This window comes from Mobula hypostoma, chromosome 1 (genome assembly GCF_963921235.1).
Source record: "Mobula hypostoma chromosome 1, sMobHyp1.1, whole genome shotgun sequence".
Classification (NCBI taxonomy): Eukaryota; Metazoa; Chordata; class Chondrichthyes; order Myliobatiformes; family Myliobatidae; genus Mobula; species Mobula hypostoma.
This window is the reverse complement of record NC_086097.1, coordinates 109,380,370-109,401,221: the sequence shown is the minus strand read 5'-3', so window position 1 is coordinate 109,401,221 and position 20,852 is coordinate 109,380,370. Positions and strand designations below refer to the sequence as shown.

General features: G+C 45.2%; 1 protein-coding gene across 3 annotated transcripts in view; it reads left to right on the top strand.

Moving 5' to 3' along the window:
• The window catches only part of ppp1r17 (protein phosphatase 1 regulatory subunit 17), a 94,755-nt gene that overhangs the window by 25,010 nt on the left and 48,893 nt on the right, over nt 1–20,852 (top strand). The window contains exon 1 of one of the 3 annotated variants that reach the window (XM_063034083.1): nt 14,504–14,762. The exons of the other annotated variants lie outside the window; for them this stretch is intronic. Coding sequence (XP_062890153.1) covers nt 14,642–14,762 — 121 coding nt within the window. The 5' untranslated portion in view covers nt 14,504–14,641. Of the gene's footprint in view, nt 1–14,503; nt 14,763–20,852 lie in introns of those variants that run through there. 3 annotated transcript variants of the gene reach the window in all.

Sequence of the window (20,852 nt, the reverse complement as noted above, 5' to 3'; positions counted from 1 at the left end):
CTCTGGACCCTCTTCATTTCCAGCACATGCTTTCTTTGATGAGGGGTCCAGAACTGCTCTCAAAACTCCAAGTGTGGTCTGACCAATGCCTTACAAAGACTCAGCATTACATCCCTGCTTTTATATTCTAATCCTCTCAAAATAAATGCAAGTTAACTGGTTTGAGAGGAGGAAGCTAAAATCAGATGTACCAGTATTACAGTGGAGTAAAGGGAACTACAGAGGCATGTGAGCGGAGCTGGCCAAAATTGACTAGAAGGGGACACTAGCAGGGATGATGGAACAATAGCAAAGGCTGGAGTTTCTGGGAACAATTCAGGAGGTGCATCCCAAAGAAGATGTACTCTAAAGGGAGGATGAAGCAACCATGGCTGACAAGCAAAGTCAAAGACAGCATAATTGCAAAAGAGAAGGCATATAATATAGCAACAAATAGTGAGAAGTTAAAAAGATTGGAACACTTTTTAAAAAGGAACAGAAAGCAGCTAAAGATACCATAAGGAGAGAAAAAAATGAAGTATAAATGAAAGCTAGCAAATAATTTAAAAGAGGATACCAATTTACTAATCCATCCCTCCACTTCCTCAACCAGGTCATTTATAAAAATCACGAAGAGTAAGGGTCCCAGAACAGATCCCTGAGGCACACCACTGGTCACCAACCTCCATGTAGAATATGACCCGTCTACAACCACTCTTTGCCATCTGTGGGCAAGCCAGTTCTGGATCCACAAAGCAATGTCCCCTTGGATCCCATTCCTTCTTACTTTCTCAGTAAGCCTTGCATGGGGTACTTTATCAAATGCCTTGCTGAAATCCATATACACAATATCTACTGCTCTACCTCCATCAATGTGATTAGTCACCTCCTCAAGAAATTCAATCAGGCTCGTAAGACACAACCTGCCTTTGACAAAGCCATGCTGACTATTCCGAATCATATTATGTCTTTCCAAATGTTCATAAATCCTGCCTCTCAGGATCTTCTCTATCAACCTACCAACCACTGAGGTAAGACTATAATTTCCCGGGCTATCTCTATTCCTTTTCTTGAATAAGGGAATGACATCCGCAACCCTCCAATCCTCTGGAACCTCTCCCATCACCATTGATGATGCAAAGATCATCGCCAGAGGCTCAGCAATTTCCTCCTTTGCCTCTGACAGTAGCCTGGGGTACATCTTGTCTGGTCCCGGTAAGTTATCCAACTTGATGCTTTCCAAAAGCTCCAGCACATCCTCTTTCTTAATATCTACATGCTCAAGCTTTTCAGTCCACTGTAAGTCATCCCCAAAATCACCAAGATCTTTTTCTGTAGTGAATATTGAAGCAAAATATTCATTAAGAACCTCTGCTGTCTCCTCCGGTTCCATACACACTTTTCTGCTGTCAGACTTGATTGGTCTATTCTCTCACGTCTTATTCTATTGCTCTTCGCATACTTGTAGGATGCCTTGAAGTTTTCCTTAATCCTGTCCGCCAAGGCCTTCTTATGGCACCTTCTGGCTCTCCTAATTTCATTCTTAAAATCCTTCCTGCTAGCCTTATAATCTTCTAGATCTCTATCATTACCTAGTTTTTGAACCTTTCATAAGCTTTTCTTTTCTTCTTGATGAGATTTACAACAACCTTTGTACACCACAGTTCCTGTACCCTACCATCCTTTCCCTGTCTCAAGGGAACATACTTATGCAAATATCCATGCAAATATCCCCTGAACTTTTGCCACATTTCTTCTGTACATTCCCTGAGAACATCTGTTCCCAATTTATGCTTCCAAGTTCCTGCCTGATAGCCTCATATTTCCCCCTACTCTAATTAAACGTTTTCCTAACTTGTCTGTTCCTATCCCTCTAAAGGAGATAGAATTGTGATCACTATTACCAAAATGCTCTCCCACTGAGAGATCTGACACCTGACCAGGTTTATTTCCCAATACCAGATCAAGTACAGTCTCTCCTCTTGCAGGCTTATTGTGTCAAGAAACCTTTTTGTACAGGTCACACCTGACCCAAAAGAGGTCCCGATGATCCAGAAATCTGAATCCCTGCCCCCTGTTCCAATCCCTCAGCCACACATTTATCCGCCACCTCATTCTATTCCTATACTCACTGTCACATGGCACAGGCAGTAATCCCAAAATTACTACCTTTGTGGTCCTGCTTCTCAACTTCCTTCCTAACTCCCTGTAGTCTGTTTTCAGGACCTCCTCCCTTTTCCTACCTATGTCATTGGTACCAATATGTACCACGACCTCTGGCTGCTCTCCTTCCCACTTCAAGATATCATAGATGTGAGCAGGAACATCCTGGACCTGGCACCTGGGAGGCAAACTACCATCTGTGTTTCTTTCCTGCGTCCACAGAATCGCCTGTCTGATCCCCTAACTATAGAGTCCCCTATCACTACTGCCTTCCTCTTCCTTTCTCTACACTATATAAAGAGTAAAAGAGAGGTGAAAGTGGATATTGGACTGCTGGAAATGATGCTGGTGAGGTTGTAATCGGGGACAGGAAAATGGTAGACAAACTTAATAATTATTATTTTACTTCAATCATCTCTGTGGAAAACACCAGCAGTATGCCAGAAATTCAGGAGTGTTTGGGTCAGAAGTGAGTGTAGTTCTGAAAGTAGGTACTGTAAGTCACCTGGACCATATAAACTACACTGAAGAAGGTAGCCGAAGAGACTGTGGAGTCATTAGTAGTGATCTTTCAAGAATCACTAGATTCTAGAATAGTTCCTCAGGGTAGTAATTTGAAAATGTCATTCCACCTTTAAGCAGGGAGAGAGGGAGGCAAAAGACAGGAAATTATATGCCAGTTAGCTTGACCTTAGCGGCTGGTAAGATGTTGAAATCTGTTATTAAGGATGAGGTTTCAGAGTACTTGGAAGTACATGATAAAATAGGCTAAAGTCAGAATGGTTTCCTTAAGGGGAAATCCTGTCTAACAAATTTGTTGGAATTCTTTGCGGAAGTAACAGGCAGGATAGAGAAAGGCGAGTCAGTGGCTGTTGAGTACTTGAATGTTTAGAAGGCCTTTGACAAGGTACTGCAGATGAGGCTGCAAAACAAAATTAGAGCCCATGTTATTACAGGAAAGATACTAGCATGGATTGATGATTGTTTGACTGGTAGGAGGCAAAGTATGCAAACAAAGGGGACCTTTCTGATTGGTTGCCAGTGACTCGTGGTGTTCCACAGGGATTGGTGTCGGGACTGCTTCTTTTCACATTATACCGTATGTCAATGATTTGGATGATGAAATTGATGGCTTTGCAGCACGTTTACTGATAATACAAGGACAAGAAGAGAGGTGGATAATGTTGAAGGAACAGGAAGTCTGCAGAAGGACTTAGACAAATTAGAAGATCAGGCTAAGAATTAGGCAGATGGAATATAGTGTCAGGAAGTATATGGGCATGTACTTTGATAGAATAAAGGTGTAGCTTGTTTTCTAAATGGGGAATAAATTCAGAAATCAGAAGTGCAAAGGTATGTGGGAGTCCTCACGCAGGATGCAATGCTGAAGCTTTATAAGGCATTAGTCAGACTGCACTGGGAGTATTGTGAGCAGTTTTGGGCACCATATCTAAGAAAGGATGTGCTAACATTGGAGAGGGTCCAGAAGCGTATCTCAATAAGGATCCTGAGAATGAAAGAGTTAATGTAATTGGCCATCGGAGAATAAACATTGAAGATTAAGAATTCAAACACAGTATCACGGTCTATACAACACCACTGGAGAGATACCAAAGGCATGCTTCCTCCAAATCCTTTAGCAAGATAAATGAACTAAAGACAGTGTCCTCTTTCAGGTCAACATCTCCAGTATTGAAATAGTTACCTTTTAACCACTAAATTGTAAAATGAGCTTTGGGAACAATACTTTGTATTGAATATTCAGAAGTTCAGTGAAAAAACAGACAAAGCATCACCATAGTCTCAGCTCGCCCCACTAAACATCTGAAGCAGGATCTCCGAGTCCCACTTTGGTGTCATTAGACACCCTGAGAACACTCATAGCTGAAGTGGACATAAATCACCCTTGACCCTAGGTAACTGCTGAAAATTATGAAAATTGTTGTGACTACAATTCACTCTGAGAACTGTGCACAATTGAGAGCCTACACCACTGAAAATGATGCTACGAGCTGAAGACTGACATTGAAGCAGTATTTTTCTCACTGGCAAACTGAAGTTACCTGACAGCATCAATGTACCCCCTGCTTTCTGAACCCAGACTTCATCATCTAGTTACTAGAATATATGTTTTCTTTCTTCTGTTACTTCACTTCACAGTTTCTTCCTTTTCATCTCATTGTTCATTCACCATTGATAAACACTTGGCTATCACTCACCTACATTTGGAAAAAAAAATCCTAATACTTCTGCTGAGAATTTACATTCTTTTCTGAATCACTGCAAGTTGATTCAATGTGTTGCCCATACAAAATACTAGAGGAACTCAACAGCTCCAGATGAAAGATCGGCCTGAAATGTGAACTGTTTATTCCTCTCTGTAGATGCTGCCTGAGCTGCTGAGTTCCGCCAGCATTTTGTGTGTGTTACTCTGGATTTCTTGTGTTTATTTAGTGGAGTGGACTCTCAGGTGCTCTACGGGGGACCGTGGGGAAGGACCAAAAAGCTGAACACAAGCACCAACATACAGTTCAAAATCATATAGAGAGCAGAGCACAAGATGGTAGAGGTCACAGGAAATATTACCCACAACAATTACCTCGAGGCCACATGAATTAAGTTGATTGTCAATGATTTGGACTACGGTATTAGGGGAATTGTTGTTAAATTTGGCGATGATACAAAGATAGGTGGAGGAGCGGGTAGTGATGAGGAAACAGAGAGCCTGCAGAGAGACTTAGATAGTTAAGGGGAATGGGCAAAGAGGTGGCAAATGAAATACAATGTGGGAAAGTGTATGGTAATGCACTTTGGTGGAAGAAATAAACATGCAGACTACTATTTAGATGGAGAGAGAATTCAAAATAGAAAGATGCAAAGAGTCTAAAGGTTAACCTGCAGGTTGAGTCGGTTGTGAAGTAGGCAAATGCAATGTTGGCATTCATTTCTGGAGGTATAGAATGTAAGAGCTGGGATGTGATGAGGCTCTATAAGGCACTCGTGAGACCACACTTGGAGTATTGTGTGCAGTTTTGGGCTCCTTATTTTTGAAAGGATATACTGACATTGGAGAGGGTTCAGAGAAGATTCACGAGAATGACTCCAGGAATGAAAGGGTTACCATATGAGGAACGCCTGGCAGCTCTTGGGCTGTATTCCCTGGAGTTTAGGAGAATGAGGGGAGATCTCATCGAAACATTCCAAATGTTAAAAGGCCTGAACAGATTAGATATGGCAAAGTTATTTCCCATGGTAGGGGAATCTAGGACAAGAGGGCACGACTTCAGGATTGAAGGATGTCCTTTTAGAACTGAGTTGCAGAGAAATTACTTTAGTTAGAGGGTGGTAAATCTGTGGAATTTGTTGCCATGAGTGGCTGTGGAGGCCAAGTCATTGGGCGTATTTAAGGCAGAGATAGATAGGTTCTCGATTAGCCAAGGCATCAAAAGGTATGGGGTGAAAGTAGGGGAGTGGGGATGACTGGATAAAGTGGATCAGCCCATGATTGAATGGTGGAACAGACTTGATGGGCTGAATGTCCTACTTCTGCTCCTAAATCTTATTGTCTTTTGGTCTTAAGTTACATGACCCTCAACATTTTTACTCCAGGTTAAGTGCCAGGACTGTGACAGTGTCATATCCAGGATCACCCAGTCTGCAACCTCCTCATGTTTAAAATACATGATTACTGGCAAGCTGGCTGCAGAATTATTATGAACTTTGCCTGCAAGGTAAACTGTACCCTGGAATTTTCACTTCTGTTTGGCCTTCTTTTAAGCTTATGGTATCATGAACTGTTTTCACATGCTAAATCTCATAACAGCCACCTCGTCCATGGTGTCATAACTGAGCAAAATATTTTTCTAGTGTTTGCATTGTTCCTTTGGAGTATCTATGGTACTTCCATCCTGGGGCAGTTCCGGATTCCTGAAGAAGATTATCTACATACAGAGGTATGTTGGTGTGGAAGAGCTTTTTCCAGCATTAAAGGTTTACGAGTCCACTGAGCAAAGTTGAAGTGCTATTCTATCCCAGTGGATGAAGATGAGATTACTTCACCAAGCACAGATGATGTGGTCTTTTCAACCACTGATTCACAAGCCACAGCGATTCGCTCTGGAGAGAGTCATCATACTCCAGGTCAGACGAGAGATAACCCAGGTCAGGTTTCAGACCACAGTACCCAGGTAGATCCTTCGCATGATGGCGGTGGTGAGGAGGTAGAGAAGAAGAGGAAGGTCAAGTGGCCAGCAATGGCAGATGAGAAGGCTTGGCGTGTATTTGATGAGGATATCAATATGATGTTGGAGAACACTCTCAGGGGAACATCAAAGAGAAAGTTGGAAGTGATGGGCGATATGATTTACAATGTTGGATAGTACAGGTTTGGTTTGGTTGAGTTGAAGAAAGCAAAGCCTACAAAGCAACCAAGCAGGTGCCAGAAGGAGATTAGTAGGTTGAGGAGAGAGCTTAGATCGTTGAGACAGAGGTGAAAGGTAGCAAGTGAGGGTGACAAGCCAGGGCTTGCTGATCTCCGAGAGAATTTTCGAATAAAGTTAGCATCAGAGTCGCAACGTAAAAAGAGAAAGAAGAGAGAGAAGGCAAGAAAGTCATTCTTTGAGAACCCTCACGAGTTCACAAAGAAACTGTTTGAACAAGGTAAGAGTGGGCAGCTTAACATCTCTCAACAAGAACTTGAGGATCACCTGGCAAGCACTTACTCTAACGAACAGCGGGAGGCTCCTTTGCTTGACATTTCAGGGCTTGTGAAGCCTACCAAGCCAGGAGTGAAGTTCAATCTGTCAGAACCCAAATTGGCAGAATTCGAACAGTTCATCAGAAACGCAAGGTCAGGCTCAGTGCCAGGACCTAATGGAGTGCCGTATAAGGTGTTCAAGAAGTGTGAATAGCTGAGGAAACACTTGTGGAGATTGTTAAAGGTGGTGTGGAGACAAGGTGGTGTTCCTTTGTCATGGAGTGAGGCTGAAGGAGTATACATCCCGAAGGAAGAGAATTCTTCTACATTGAATCAGTTCCGACCAATTTCACTCCTGAATGTAAAGGGGAAGATTATGTTTGGCATTCTGGCAGAAAGAATATCTTCATTTGTGATAGAGAATGGATTAATAAATACATCTGTGCAGAAGGCAGGAGTACCAGGCTTCCCAGGATGCCTTGCACATTCTAGTATGATATGGCATACCATCCAGGAGTCAAAAAGGTTGAGAAGAAATCTGGCTGTAGTTTGGCTTGATCTGGCAAATGCGTATGGTTCTGTTCCCCATGTCCTGGTTGAGTTTGCGATGGAAATCCTATGGATTCCTGCTAAGGTGAGGAACTTTGTTATGCAGTATGACAACGATTTCCGGATGAGGTTTTCCACTCAGCAGTTTTCAACTAGGTGGCAGAGCTTGGATGTTGGAATCCCAATGGGATGTGCGATTTCACCCATCCTTTTTGTGTTAGTCATGGACGTTATTGTGAGGGCTGCAGAATCAGTGGGACCAGGTGTCGCACTTGATGACGGAGAGGAGTTACCACCAATACGAGCATTCATGGATGATCCTACCCTTTTGGGTCCCAGCATGGAGGCAGTGGAAAATGTACTATCTAGACTCAAGGAGCTAATGGATTGGGGAAGAATGAAGTTCAAGACCAGGAAGTCAAGGAGCCTTGTTCTTAGGAGAGGAAAGCTGGTTGACTTTCATTTCACCCTTTGTGGAGAGGAGATTCCATCCATTCAGGACCAACCAGTTAAGAGCCTCGGGCGATGATACACAGAGGAGCTGAGAGACACCAAGAGGGTTCAAGAGACAGGAGAACAGATCAGCAGAGCTCCGATGTCTGTTGACAAGTGTAGCTTGCCTGGCAAGTTGAAGTTGTGGTGCTTGCAGTACTGACTGATGCCACGGATAATGTGGCCATTAACTGTCTATGAAGCGGCAATGTCCCACGTTGAGGCGATGGAACAGAAGATCAACAAGTATGTGAAGAAGTGGCTTGGAGTACCGAGCAGCCTCACCAATGTTGCAATCCACAGTAGCCAGACAAAGCTTACCATCCCACTGCAATCCCTTGTTGAGGAGGTCAAGATAGCCAAGCTAAGATCATTCTTGAAGCTTCGAGACTCAAAAGACCCTGTCATTAAGAACACCCAGCTGGATGTGCGATCAGGCAGGAAGTGGTCAGCCCGTGTAGCAGTTGATGAGGCAGAGTCTAGATCGAAGCACAAGGAGACGGTTGGGGCCATCCAGCTAGGCCACCAGGGACTTGGATGGACAACCCACAAGTGGTGGTCATCTTCTACAGGTAAGGAGTGCCGTGAGCTTGTAACACAAGAAATACGAGAGGTAGAAGAGGAGAAGAGGTTAACTAAAATAGCTGGCCTGGCCAAACAAGGGGCTTGGACCTGGTGGGAAGGTGTTGAACAATGACATCTATCTTGGAATGTTCTGTGGCAGATGGAACCGCTTCGCATTTCTTTTCTATGCAGAGCAGCGTACGATCTGCTCCCAACACCTGCCAACCTCAGCAGCTGGTATGAAGATAAGACAGACAGGTGTGCTGCTTGTGGCGAGAAGGGAACACTTCAACATATCTTGAGTGCATGCAGAGTCAATCTTTCCAGTGGCCTGTACACTTGGAGACATAACAACGTTCTCAAAGTTGTAACAGAAGCGGTTGAGCGGAACTTATCTCATGCCCCATGCTGCACAGAACATCGCATATCATTTGTGAAAGAAGGCTCCAAGTCAAGGGCGTACAGCACAGGCTCACGATCAAGCATGCTTTCTTCAGCCAATGATTGGTGTGTCAAGGCCGACCTGGACGGGAAAGGCAGTTTCCCGGAGCAAATAGCTTTCACAACATTGTGTCCAGATATAATCGTATGGTCTGACACCAGTAGAGAAGTGGTTATTGGTGAACTCACAGTCCCCTGGGAAGACAACATCGATGAAGCCCATGAGCACAAGTTAACCAAGTATGCAGAATTAAGATCAGAGTGCAGAGACAGAGGGTGGAAGGTCTCATGCTATCCATTCGAAGTAGGCTGCCATGGGTTTATTGCGTTCACCCTCCAGAAGTGGCTGCGTGACCTTGGCTTCACTAGAAGAGTGATCAGTCAATCAGCAGGGCTGTAGCTGAGGCAGCAGAGAAAGGATCAGCATGGGTGTGGACCAAGTATGTCCAGAGGGGCAGATAGTCAGACAGTGTATACATATCTTGCAAACCCTTCAGTAGTTGCATAGACACCTGAAGAGCAGACTGTCTGTTGGATGGAAGCGAGCAACAACTCTGATAGAGGCAGATGCCAAGTTTTTAAGCTCACCAGTGGGAGGTGGTGCTTTAGCACTGCTGGCCCACCACCTCAAGGGAGTCTTGATCATAAGTGGGCTGAAACTCCTGAAGACAGGGGGCAGATCAACTGATGATCCCACTGGTGATAGCACAGGACAGTTAATATCTTAGTCCACGTGTATTTTGTAACTCTAATGCTACAGCATAATCTAGATCAACTGGGAAAGTTGGAAAAGGACTGGCAGATGAAATTTAACTTGAACAAGTACAAAGTGATACATTTGGGTAGTTAATTCAGGGCAGGACTTGCATAGTGAATGGCAGGGACCTGGGCAGTGTTGTTGCAAAGAGGGACATAGCATACAATGGGTGAAAGTACATCCCTGAAAGTGGTGACAAAGGTGGACAGAATGGTGAAGATGGTGCAGATGGTGCTTGAAGTGCTTGTATTCATCTCTGGGACACTGCGTAGAGAAGCTGAGATTCCATTCTGGTCATCAGACTACAGGAAGGGTGCGATTAAGCTGGAGAAGATGCAGAAAAAATTCACAAGGATGTTGTTGGGACTGGAAGCCTTGAGTTATAAGGCAAGACAGTTTAGATTGTAGCAACAAGCAATCTGCTGGAAGAACTCAACAGGTCAGGCAACATCTGTGGAGGAAAAGGAATTTTCTGATTCGGGTCAAAACCTTGCATCAGGACTACACAGATTAGATTTGGACAGTTTTCCAAGAAGTTGAGGAAGTTGATGGAGAAGCCCTATAGAGAAGGGGTTCCTAACTTTTTTTTATGCCATGGATTCCCACCATTAACCAAGGGGTCTGTGGACCGCAGGTTGGGAACCCCTGTTAAAGAGGTTTATTAAATAATTAGGACAATAGTTAGGGTGGACAGTCACATTTATTTTCCCAGGCTATGGGACCTTGAAACTAGAGGGGATAGGTTTGAGGTAAGATTGCATGAATAAGATGTTTTTCACCTGGATGGATGGACTCCATGCTCTGATTCAAAGAACATTGCTTCAGCCACTGGAAAGAGACAGTTGAGAAGGTTCTTGGTGATATCCTTTCATCTGGCAAACAGCAATGGTATGCCCCTATAGGTACCTAGTGTCAGAGAATCATAAGTACAGCATAGAAACAGGCCTTTCGGCCAATTTAGTCTATGCAGAACCATTTAAACTGCCTACTCCCATCAACATGCACCAGGACCATAGCCCTCTAGATGCATACCATCCATGTACCTATCCAAACTTCTCTTAAGCATTGAAATCAAGCTCGTGTGACCCACTTGCACTGGCAGCTCGTTCCACACTCTTACGACCCTCTGAGTGAAAAAGTTTCCCCTCGTGTTCCCCTGAAACTTTTCAACTTTCACCCTTAAGCCATGACCTCTAGCTATAGTCCCACCCAACTTCAGTGGGAAATGCCTACTTACATTCACCCTATCTATAGCTCTCATAATGTTGTTTATCAAATCTCCCCTCAATCTTCTATGTTTGAAGGAACAAAATCCCAACTTATTCAATCTTTCCTCATACCTCAAGTACTTCAGTCCCAGCAACATCTTCGGCATTTTATGTGTGTTGCTCTGGATTTCCAGCATCCTCAGAATTTCATGTGTTTACTTTTAAGCAGCTGAATTCAGTTCATTTTGCTAAACTGCTTCTCAGATAACAGCCCAATACAATGTGTTACCCCAACACAAGGTATATTCTCATTCCCTACAATTTATATCTATGAATTATTATCACAATACAACCATTATCTCTGTTGGATATCTTTCCACCTACTAGTATTATTTCCTAAAACTAAATCTAGAACCTGCTGCTTATTATTTGCCTTGAAGGTCCGTGAACACAGAAACAGGCCAACTGGTCCATGCCCATCCAAGTCATCCACTTAACCATGTTTCGACCCAATCCCTCGAAACATTTTCTATCCATGTACCTGTAAAAAGTGTCTTGATTTTGAATACCTCTACTGCCTAGTCTCCTATATTCCAGGGGAAAAAGCCCCAGACTCCTCAGTCTCTCCTTACAACACAAGGCCATAAGGTATAGGAACAGAACTAGGTCATTTGGCACTTCAAAGTCTGCCCTGCAATTTCATCATGGCTGATCTTTTTTCCCTCTCAGCCCCAATCTCCTGCCTTCTCCCCGTATCCCTTCATGCCCTGACTAATCAAGAAACTATCAACCTCTCCCTTAAATACATGCAAAGACTTGGACCCCACAGCTGCCTGTGGCAAAGAATTCCAAAGATTCGCCACTCTCTAGCTAAAGAAATTCTTCCTCATCTCCATTCTAAAAGGATATGCCACTATTCTGAGGCTGTGTCCTCTGGTCTTAGACTTCCCCACCGTAGAAAACACCTTCTGCATATCCACTCTATCGAGGCCTTTCAACATTTGATAGGTTTCAATGAGGCTACCCCTCATTCTTCTCAATTCCAGTGAGTACAGACCCAGAGCAATCAAATGTTCCTCATCTGAGAAGCCGTTCAATCCTGGAAGCATTTTCATGAATCTCCTTTGAATCCTCTCCAATGTCAGCACATCCTTTCTTAGATAAGGAGCCCAAAATTGCACAAAACATGAGCTCTCCTGCTCGAGAAGCAGCCTTGTGAATGTTTTTTTTCTGCTCTCCTGGGCTTAATGACATCCTTCCTTATAGATCGACATGGCCTCACAAATGTTAGTTGCAAACAGATGGACACGTGAATTCGGAGCAACTCCTTGAGCCTTAGATAAAATCATGGCCTATCAGCCTGTATCACAACACAAATTCCTTTCCTAACTCCAGTAACCATTCTCTCGTTTGCTTGTCAAAAATCTGGCTACTCCTGCTTAAGAATATTCAAAGGCTCTGCTGTCACTGCTCTTTGAGGTAAGGAAATCCAAAGATTCACCACCCTCAGAGAGGAAATACTTCTCCTCGTCTCTGGCCTAAACAACCAACAACTTAATTTTAAACAGTGACCCTTTAGTTACACATTCTTCAATAAGTTGAAGCATCCTCTCAGCATCCACACTGTTATGTCTCATATGTATCTTCAATGAACTCAGTGGCCACTTTATTATGTACTATCAGTAACTCTTGTAACCAACAAAGTGGCCACTCAGTGTACATTCGTGGTCTTCTGCCACTGTAGCCCATCTGCTTGAAGGTTCAATGTGTTGTACGTTCAGAGATGCTCTTCTGCACACCAGTGCTGTTACATGTCGTTATTTGAGTTACTGTCACCTTCCTGTCAGCTTGAACCAGTTCGGCCATTCTCCCCTGACGTTTCTCATTAACAAGGTGCTTTTGCCCACAGAACTACCACTCACTAGATTTTTTTTTGCTTTTTTGCGCCATCCTTTGTAAAACCTAGAGACTGCTGTGTGTGAAAATCCTAGGTAGGACATGAACAGTTTCTGAGTTACTAAATCACCTCATCTGGCACCGACAATCATTCCACATTCAGAGTCTCCTCTATCACATTTCTTCCCCATTCTGATGTTTGGTCTGTACCACAAATTAATCCTCTTGACCATGTCTGCATACTTCTATGCGTTGAGTTGCTGCCACATGATTGGCTGATTAGATATTTGCATTAATGAGCAGGTGTACCTAATAAAGTGGCCACTGAGCATATTTAATCTTCCAATCAACTCAACCTTCACTCTTCTAAAACCTGAGCAGATACAAGTTAGCTCTGTCCAACCTTTCCTCACAATGCAACCCATTCCTTCTATCTGTTCATAAGCCTACTCTGAATTGCCCCCAGTGTATTAACATCATTCCTTAAATCAGGAGACCAGTTCAGTACACAGTACTCCAGATGTGGACGCATGAATGTCCAATGCAACTAAAGCTCAATCTCTGTACCTTTTCCTTCATTTCTCCCAGCAATAATCAATTCCGTACTATCAGCTTTCCTTATTATTACATGTGTATCAGCCTTTTGCATTTCATGACCTAGACACCCAGTCTCCTCTGCATCTCAGAACTCCACAATCTTTCACCATTTGGATAATATGCTTTTCATTTTTTCTGCTAAAATGCTGGTTACTTGATTACCATGAATTTTTGCACTGCCCTGTTATCACGTGTTTAGTAACAGTTTTGAACATTTTTTCTAATGACCATTGACCAGTTAAGAAAAATTTCCTGAATGCTCTGTACTTCGTATCCCATTTATTTATCTTATATATTGAGATACAGTGTGGAATATGCCCTTCCAGCACTTTGAGCCCCACTATCCAACAATCCCCCGATTTAACCCGTCTAATCACAGAACAATTTACAATGACCAATTAATCTACCAACTGGTATATCTTTGGACTGTGGGACGAAACCGGAGTACCTAGAGGAACTCCACGTTGTCACGGGGAGAACATATAAACTCTTCACAGGCAGCGACGGGAATTGAACCCAAGTTGCCTGTATTCTAAGTGTTGTGCTAACTAGTACACTACTGTGCTGCCCAAACATCAGTGCCACTGAAATCTCCTACTTATAACACCCACGTCTTTATGCAGTTGTCAGAAACTTGCTCTTCTATTTCCTATTTTTTGGAGGTAGCGTGCCATCAGAATACTTGCCCCTTTCGTTGTGCTCTTTAGTTCACCCACACGGATTTATCTGATGATTTGCTTCTCATACCTGCAATTGTAGGAAGAACCTATTCACTTGGAGCCTGGTTGGATTCTGGAGCCACTATCTGAGGGGGTGGTGGGGGTTTAAAAATATCTAGATGAACACTTGAATTACTGAGGCATGGAAGGCTGTAGAGCAACTGACAGTCCATGGGAATTGTATAGATAAGCACTTTGTGATGAGTTTGGATGTGGTTTCTGTGCTTTGTAATTCTCTGATTGCAATTCCTTCCTCCAGCACACTGCCTGAATCATTCAAGTATCATTTACTCGCTCCTGCTCTACCTACTTCTTCCAATCATAGATCTCAGCCTTTTCTCACCTCACAGTTACTGCCAAGTGTGTGGAGCAGGCCCTCGCTCTGCCCCACGCCCTACTCCAGCTGCTTAAGGAAGCAGGCGTCAGGAGCGGAGTGCGGGGACACAAGTGCGCAGTAAGCTCGCTGGTATTTGAGCGAGACTTAAAGTGATCCCTGCAGGCCTGCACCCCGACGATTCTGCTCGCTAACAACTGATTAAATAAACTGGATTACCTGCATCTGCATTTAAAACAGTGGGAGATGAGGGACTGCTGCCAACTCGTCCTGACAGAAACTTGGCTTAAGGACACCATTCCAGGCTCAGCTATCCAGCTGGAAGGTTTAAACTCCTTGCGGGCGAACAGAAATGCTGCAACCTCCGGTAAGACCCGAGCAGGAGGTCTGTGTGTCTACGTCAATAAGAACTGGCGTGTGAATGCCTCAGTAGCAATGGCCCACTGCAACGATCATCACATCAACATTGATGAATATGCTGGATCAGTGACTGGCTATGTAGGACTGGCATTGAGGATGTTACAGTGATTAAATATTACACTGTCAAGGCAAACCAGAAACCATGGCTAACTGCTCAGGGTTTGGGGCACTGCCTTCAGATCAGGGGACAGGACAAGTCTAAGGTCAGCAAGAGCTCTCCCATGCCATCAGGAAAGCAAAGCAAGTGTATTCACAGGAAATTCACAGATGTCTTTGTGACGCTGGGGACATGCGGCACATGTGGCAAGGTATACAAACCATAACCAATTACAAGTCCACCCGGCGACAGTGATGCCTCCCTTCCTAATAGGCTGAATGCCTTCTATGCACAATTGGCACAATGAGTGATGTGACATTGCGGAAAGCCCCCTCTCTTCCTGAGCAACAGGCACCTCAGGCCACAGCCGGGGTGAGGAGGACCCTCGCCACGGTAAACCCACGTAAAGCTATGGGGTCACGTAACATACCGGTCAGGTGCTGAGGGACTGTGCAGCCCAGCTAACAGAGGTCCTAACAGGTATCTTCAGTGTCTCTTTGCACTGCAAGCAGTCCACTGACCCTGCAGGCTTTGAGGTAGAGGATTGTCGAAGATTGCAGAGAGACATTGATAGGATGCAGAAGTGGGCTGAGAAGTGGCAGATGGAGTTCAACCCGGAGAAGTGTGAGGTGGTACACTTTGGAAGGACGAACTCCAAGGCAGAGTACAAAGTAAATGGCAGGATACTTGATAGTGTGGAGGAGCAGAGGGATCTGGAGGTACATGTCCACAGATCCCTGAAAGTTGCCTCACAGGTAGATAGGGTAGTTAAGAAAGCTTATGGGGTGTTAGCTTTCATAAGTTGAGGGATAGAGTTTAAGAGTCGTGATGTAATGATGCAGCTCTATAAAACTCTGGTTAGGCCACACTTGGAGTATTGTGTCCAGTTCTGATCACCTCACTATGTGGAAGCATTGGAAAGGGTATAGAGGAGATTTACCAGGATGCTGCCTGGTTTCGAGAGTATGCATTATGATCAGAGATGAAGGAAGCTAGGGCTTTACTCTTTGGAGAGAAGGAGGATGAGAGGAGACATGATAGAGGTAACAAGATAATAAGAGGAACAGATAGAGTGGATAGCCAGTGCCCCTTCCCCAGGGCACCACTGCTCAATACAAGAAGACATGGCTTTAAGGTAAGGGGTGGAAAGTTCAAGGGGGATATTAGAGGAAGGTTTTTTACTCAGAGAGTGGTTGGTGCGTGGAATACACTGCCTGAGTCAGTGGTGGAAGCAGATACACTAGTGAAATTTAAGTGACTACTAGACAGTTATATGGAGGAATTTAAGGTGGGGGGTTATATGGGAGGCAGGGTTTGAGGGTCGGCACAACATTGTGGGTCGAAGGGCCTGTAATGTGCTGTACTATTCTATGTTCTCTATGTAGCCACCGTCATTCCAGTGCCCAAGGGACTGACAGTAACTGGCCTAAACAATTACCACCCAGTGGCACTGAGCTCATCAATCATGAAGTGCTTTGAGCAGCTGGTAATGAATCATATAAAATGCCACCTTCCAGCCACATTGGACTCTTTCCATTTCACCTACCACTCAAACAGGTCCACTGATGATGCCATAGCTTCAGCCCTCCACTCCATCCTGTCCCACCGAGGAAACAATGCCTCATACGCCAGGATGTTGTTCATCAACTTCAGCTCAGCATTTAAACGATCATCCCTCACAGGCTACACACATCAAAGTTGCTGGTGAATGCAGCAGGCCAGGCAGCATCTCTAGGAAGAGGTGCAGTCGACGTTTCAGGCCGAGACCCCTCGTCAGGACTAACTGAAGGAAGAGTGAGTAAGGGATTTAAAAGTGGGAGGGGGAGGGGGAGATGCAAAATGATAGGAGAAGACAGGAGGGGGAGGGATGAAGCCAAGAGCTGGACAGGTGATAGGCAAAAGGGATACGAGAGGATCATGGGACAGGAGACCCAGGGAGAAAGAAAAGGTGGGGGGGGAAACCAGAAGATGGGCAAGGGGTATAGTGAGAGGGACAGAGAGAGAAAAAGGAGAGAGAGAGAAAAAAGAATGTGTGCATAAAACTAAACAACGGATGAGGTACGAGGGGGAGGTGGGGCATTAGCGGAAGTTAGAGAAGTCGATGTTCATGCCATCAGGTTGGAGGCTACCCAGACGGAATATAAGGTGCTGTTCCTTCAACTTGACAGTAGAGGAGGCCGTGGATAGACATATCAGAATGGGAATGGGACGTGGAAGTACCCCATCCATTATTTATTTATATACACACATTTTTTTCTCTCTCTCTCCCTCCGTCCCTCCCACCACACCCCCCACCCATCCCCCGGGCTTATCCCCTTCTCCCCCTCTTCCCCCTCCCTAGGCCTCCCGTCCCATGATCCCCCCCACATCCCCCCCCCCGCCAATCAACCGTCCAGCTCCCGGCCCCATCCCTCCCCCTCCCGCTTCCCCCACCAGTTCAGATCTCCCCCTCCCCCTCCCACCCCCAAACCTCCCACCAGCTCTCCCCCCCCCAGCCAGTCCCAACAAAGGGTCTCGGCCCAAAACGTCAACTCCACCCCCTCCCAGAGACACAGCCCAGCCCGCTGTGCTCACCAGCAACCTTCATGTGTGCTGCCCGAAACTCCAGCATCCACAGATTTCAAACAACAGGAATTCTGCAGATGCTGGAAACGCAGCAGGCCAGGCAGCATCTCCAGGAAGAGGCACAGCCGACGCCTCAGGCCGAAACCCTTCGTCAGGACCAACTGAAGGAAGAGCCAGCAAGAGACCTGAAAGTGGGAGGAGGAGGAGGAGATACAAAATGACAGGAGAAGACAGGAGGGGGAGAGATGGAGCCAAGAGCTGGACAGATGACCAGCAAAGGGGGCACGAGAGGATCATGGGACAGGAGGCCCAGGGAGAAAGACAAGGTGGGGTGGGAACCCAGAGGATGGGCAATAGGCACAGCCAAAGGGACAGAGGGAGAAAAAGGAGAGCGAGAGAAAGAATGTGTGTATAAAAATAAATAACAGATGGGGTACGAGGGGGAGGTGGGGCACTAGCGGTAGTTAGAGAAGTCGATGTTCATGCCATCAGGTTAGAGGCTACCCAGACGGAATATAAGGTGTTGTTCCTCCAACCTGAGTGTGGCTTCATCTTTACAGTAGAGGAGGCCGTGGATAGACATATCAGAATGGGAATGGGATGTGGAATTAAAATGTGTGGCCACTGGGAGATCCTGCTTTCTCTGGCAGACAGAGCGTAGGTGTTCAGCAAAGCGGTCTCCCAGTCTGCGTTGGGTCTCGCCAATATATAGAAGTCCACATCGGGAGCACCGGACGCAGTATATCACCACAGTCGACTCACCGGTGAAGTGTCACCTCACCTGGAAGGACTGTTTGGGGCCCTGAATGGTGGTAAGGGAGGAAGTGTAAGGGCATGTGTAGCACTTGTTCCACTTACAAGGATAAGTGCCAGAAGGGAGATCAGTGGGGAGGGATGGGGGGGACGAATGGACAAGGGAGTCGTGTAGGGAGTGATCCCTGCGGAAAGCGGGGGGGGGGGAGGGAAAGATCTGCTTAGTGGTGGGATCCCGTTGGAGGTGGCGGAAGTTACGGAGAATAATATGTTGGACCTGGAGGCTGGTGGGGTGGTAGGTGAGGACCAGGGGAACCCTATTCCTAGTGGGGTGGCGGGAGGATGGAGCTAGAGCAGATGTACGTGAAATGGGGGAGATGCGTTTGAGAGCAGAATTGATAGTGGAGGAAGGGAAGCCCCTCTCTTTAAAAAAGGAGGACATCTCCCTCGTCCCTCACAGGCTAGTGGGTAAGCCGTTTTGGTTGGGAGTCAGTACCCTCTCTGGAACTCTATCTTGGCCTTCCTGACAGAAAGACCCTAGTCAGTTTGAGTTGGCAGCAACATCTCTAGCTCCATCATGCTGAGCACTCGTACCCCTTCTCCAGGGCTGCATGCTCAGCCTGCTGCTGTTCACATCGCTGACTCACGACTGCACTGCCAGATCCAGCTCAAACCGGATAATCATGTTCGCTAATGATACGTCAATGATACGTCAGCCTTACCTGAAACAACAATGAGTCGGTATACAAGTGGAGGTAGAGAGGCTTGTCTACTGGTGCAAGAACAGCAATCTGAGTCTCATCATGGACAAGACAAAAGAGAGGATTGTGGACTTCTGGAAGGCACAGGTTGACAATCTCCATTGCACATCGATGGCTCTGCTGTGGATTGAGTGAATTGCACATAACAGATGATCTAGCCTGGACTCTACAGCACCTCCTCAGTAGTCAAGAAAACACAGCAGCATCTACACTATCTGAGGAGACTGAGATGTGCAAGACTCTCCCACCCCAATCTAACAACTTTCTACAGGAGAACAATCGAGAGTGCCCTGTCTGACTGCATCATTGTGTGATACTGAAGCTGCAAAGGAGCAGACTGCAAGACCCTACAGAGGATAGGAAAAACCACCCAGAGAATCACCGGGGCCTCCCTCCCCATTTGTGACAATTACCAGGAGCATTGCATACGAAGGGCCCAAAGCAGTGTTGACCACCTATCCGTCAATCTCTTTGTCCCTCTACAGTCAGGAAGGAGGCACAGGAGCCTCAGGACTAGGACTGCCAGACTGGGTAACAGCTTCTTCCCTCAGGCTGGGAAACTAATGAATACCCTGCCATCACCGAGGTCTTGTCACTAGGACAATGAGCTGTTTGCTGTTTACCTCTGCTGGACACTGCAAGCATTTGGAGTTATATTTTGTGAATTTATTTGTGGTAATATTTTAGTTTATTTTCTGTGTGTGTGATATGCTTTCTGGGTGGATCATGGTCTGGAAGAACATTGTTTTGTTTGGTTGTATTTAAGTAGAATCACATGACAATAAACTTGAACTTGAACATCTGACATCAGTAACACTACTCTACAATAACATGCGCAACTGTAAAATTACTTATTGTTCGAACTTTGATATGCATCTTATTTTCTTGCAGGATATAATAAGATGGCAAATAAGATCCTTAGCAGCTGATAGGGAGCAAGTTGGCCAAAGCAGGTTGGCTACAAGAGGGCCACACTTCATTTATCATCTGTACTATTTCAAAGTTCAAAGCAAGTTTATTATCAAAGTGCATGTGTTCACTATACACAACCCTGAAACTTGTTCTTGCAGCGATAGTAAATCCAATAACCATAACAGAATTAATGGAAGACCGCATCCAGTGGGAACAACAACCAATGTGCAAAAGACATCAAACTGTAAAAAGGAAGAAATAATATTCATAAATAAATAAGCAATAAATATTGAGAACATGAGATGAAAAGTCCGTGAAAATGAGCCAAAAGGTTGTGGGAACAGTTGAGTGTTGTGGTGAGTGAAGTTATCCTCTCTGGTTCAAGAGCCTGATGGTTGAGGAGTAATAACTGTTTCTGAACATGGTGGTGTGCGTCCTGAGGTTCCTGTTCCTACTTCCAGCGAGAAGAGAGCTTAACCTGTGTGATGGGGTTCCTGATGATGCACTCCTGTGACAGTACTCCATGTAGATGTGCCGATTGGTGGGGAGGGCTTTACCCAGGAGGGACTGAGTCATACCCACAACTTTTTGGAGGATATTCCATTCAAGGGTATTGTTGTTTCCATGTGTAATTGCAGATATGTCAGAAGTGTTAATGGGAAATTGTTGTGCAAAGCAATTGGATAGTTTAAAATTGTCAATCTCTCATTTCCTTGTCATTTAAATCTCATTATTACAAACTGTATATGAGAGATTGGTGAGCCATGGAGTGGTAGAATATTACAGCACCACCACAGCACGGGAACAGGCTCTTCAGCACCAGTCGTCCATGCCAATCTATTAAACTGCCCAGTCCCTTCCAGACCATAGCCCTCCACGCCCCTCCCTATCCACATACCAATCTAAATTTCTCTCAATTGTTGAAATCGAACCCGCATCCACCACTTCT